Source organism: Sinocyclocheilus anshuiensis, unplaced genomic scaffold (assembly GCF_001515605.1).
Source record: "Sinocyclocheilus anshuiensis isolate Anshui unplaced genomic scaffold, SAMN03320099.WGS_v1.1 scaffold444, whole genome shotgun sequence".
NCBI classification, from domain to species: Eukaryota; Metazoa; Chordata; class Actinopteri; order Cypriniformes; family Cyprinidae; genus Sinocyclocheilus; species Sinocyclocheilus anshuiensis.
Genome location: NW_015555739.1, coordinates 415,916 through 417,375, shown reverse-complemented (window position 1 = coordinate 417,375; position 1,460 = coordinate 415,916). Strand labels below are relative to the sequence as shown.

At 47.3% G+C, this 1,460-nt stretch overlaps 1 protein-coding gene across 1 annotated transcript in view; it reads right to left on the bottom strand.

The window, feature by feature from the left end:
• The window catches only part of LOC107673172 (tetratricopeptide repeat protein 39B), a 25,483-nt gene that overhangs the window by 10,644 nt on the left and 13,379 nt on the right, over positions 1–1,460 (bottom strand). Inside the window, exon 14 of the mRNA XM_016466669.1 lies at positions 828–919. Within this exon, the coding sequence (XP_016322155.1) occupies positions 828–919 (92 nt within the window). The remainder of the gene's footprint in view (positions 1–827; positions 920–1,460) is intronic.

Genomic DNA, 1,460 nt, shown 5'->3' with positions numbered 1-1,460 from the left:
GATCTCAGATCCGACTAGACTCACCTGAGCTCAGATCCGACTAGACTCACCTGAGCTCAGATCAGACTCACCTGAGCTCAGATCAGAGCCAGACTCATCTGAGCTCAGATCGGAGCCAGACTCATCTGAGCTCAGATCGGAGCCAGACTCACCTGAGCTCAGATCAGACTCACTTGAGCTCAGATCAGACTCACATGATCTCAGATCAGAGCAGACTCACCTGAGCTCAGAGCAGAGCAGACTCACCTGAGCTCAGATCCGACTAGACTCACCTGAGCTCAGATCAGAGCCAGACTCATCTGAGCTCAGATCGGAGCCAGACTCATCTGAGCTCAGATCGGAGCCAGACTCACCTGAGCTCAGATCAGACTCACTTGAGCTCAGATCAGACTCACATGATCTCAGATCAGAGCAGACTCACCTGAGCTCAGATCTGAGCAGACTCACCTGAGCTCAGATCTGAGCAGACTCACCTGAGCTCAGATCTGAGCAGACTCACCTGAGCTCAGATCTGAGCAGACTCACCTGAGCTCAGATCTGAGCAGACTCACCTGAGCTCAGATCTGAGCAGACTCACCTGAGCTCAGATCTGAGCAGACTCACCTGAGCTCAGATCTGAGCAGACTCACCTGAGCTCAGATCTGAGCAGACTCACCTGAGCTCAGATCTGAGCAGACTCACCTGAGCTCAGATCTGAGCAGACTCACCTGAGCTCAGATCTGAGCAGACTCACATGATCTCAGATCAGAGCAGACTCACCTGAGCTCAGATCTGAGCAGACTCACCTGAGCTCAGATCAGATCAGACTCAGATCAGTGCAGACTCACCTGAACAGCTCCACCACATCCTCTCCAGTCGTCTTCAGCTCCTCCTCAGACATCATGCTCAGGATCGCAGCTTTCTGATACATGTAGATGGCCTGCCACGCAAGCAAAAGATAATCATCAAACATTTATTGCTATAGCGCTTTTTTATGAAAGTGAGCAGATTTCCTAGTTTAGTGCAGTGCTGTTTTACTATAATTGAGATACTGGTATAGTTTTATTAATATTTTGTATCAGTTTTTATTTTTATATTTTTCATTTCGTCAGCATTGTGGCTCATTCTTGAAGCAAAGTTTTGCCTGAATGGTGATTGGATTCACTGTTTTGGATCGTTGCATTTAAACTGAGAATGCACGGACAGAATGATGCGTTCGGTGTATGATAGAGTAAACCGTAATAGCACGTGCAGCGGCAGCCTCCCCCGGGTCCTAATGCTCGTTCGGTAAGGAGTTTTAATTCCGTAGGGGGGCGCTGTTGGCCTACATTGATGTAAAGGTCAGAAGCTATAGCTTACATGAACAAAAAAAAAAAATCACAAATATGACACTTAAATTAAAGGGGTCATATGATGGGATTTCAAGTTTTGCTTTCTCTTTGGAGTGTTACAAGCTGATTGTGCATAGATAAGATCCCTGA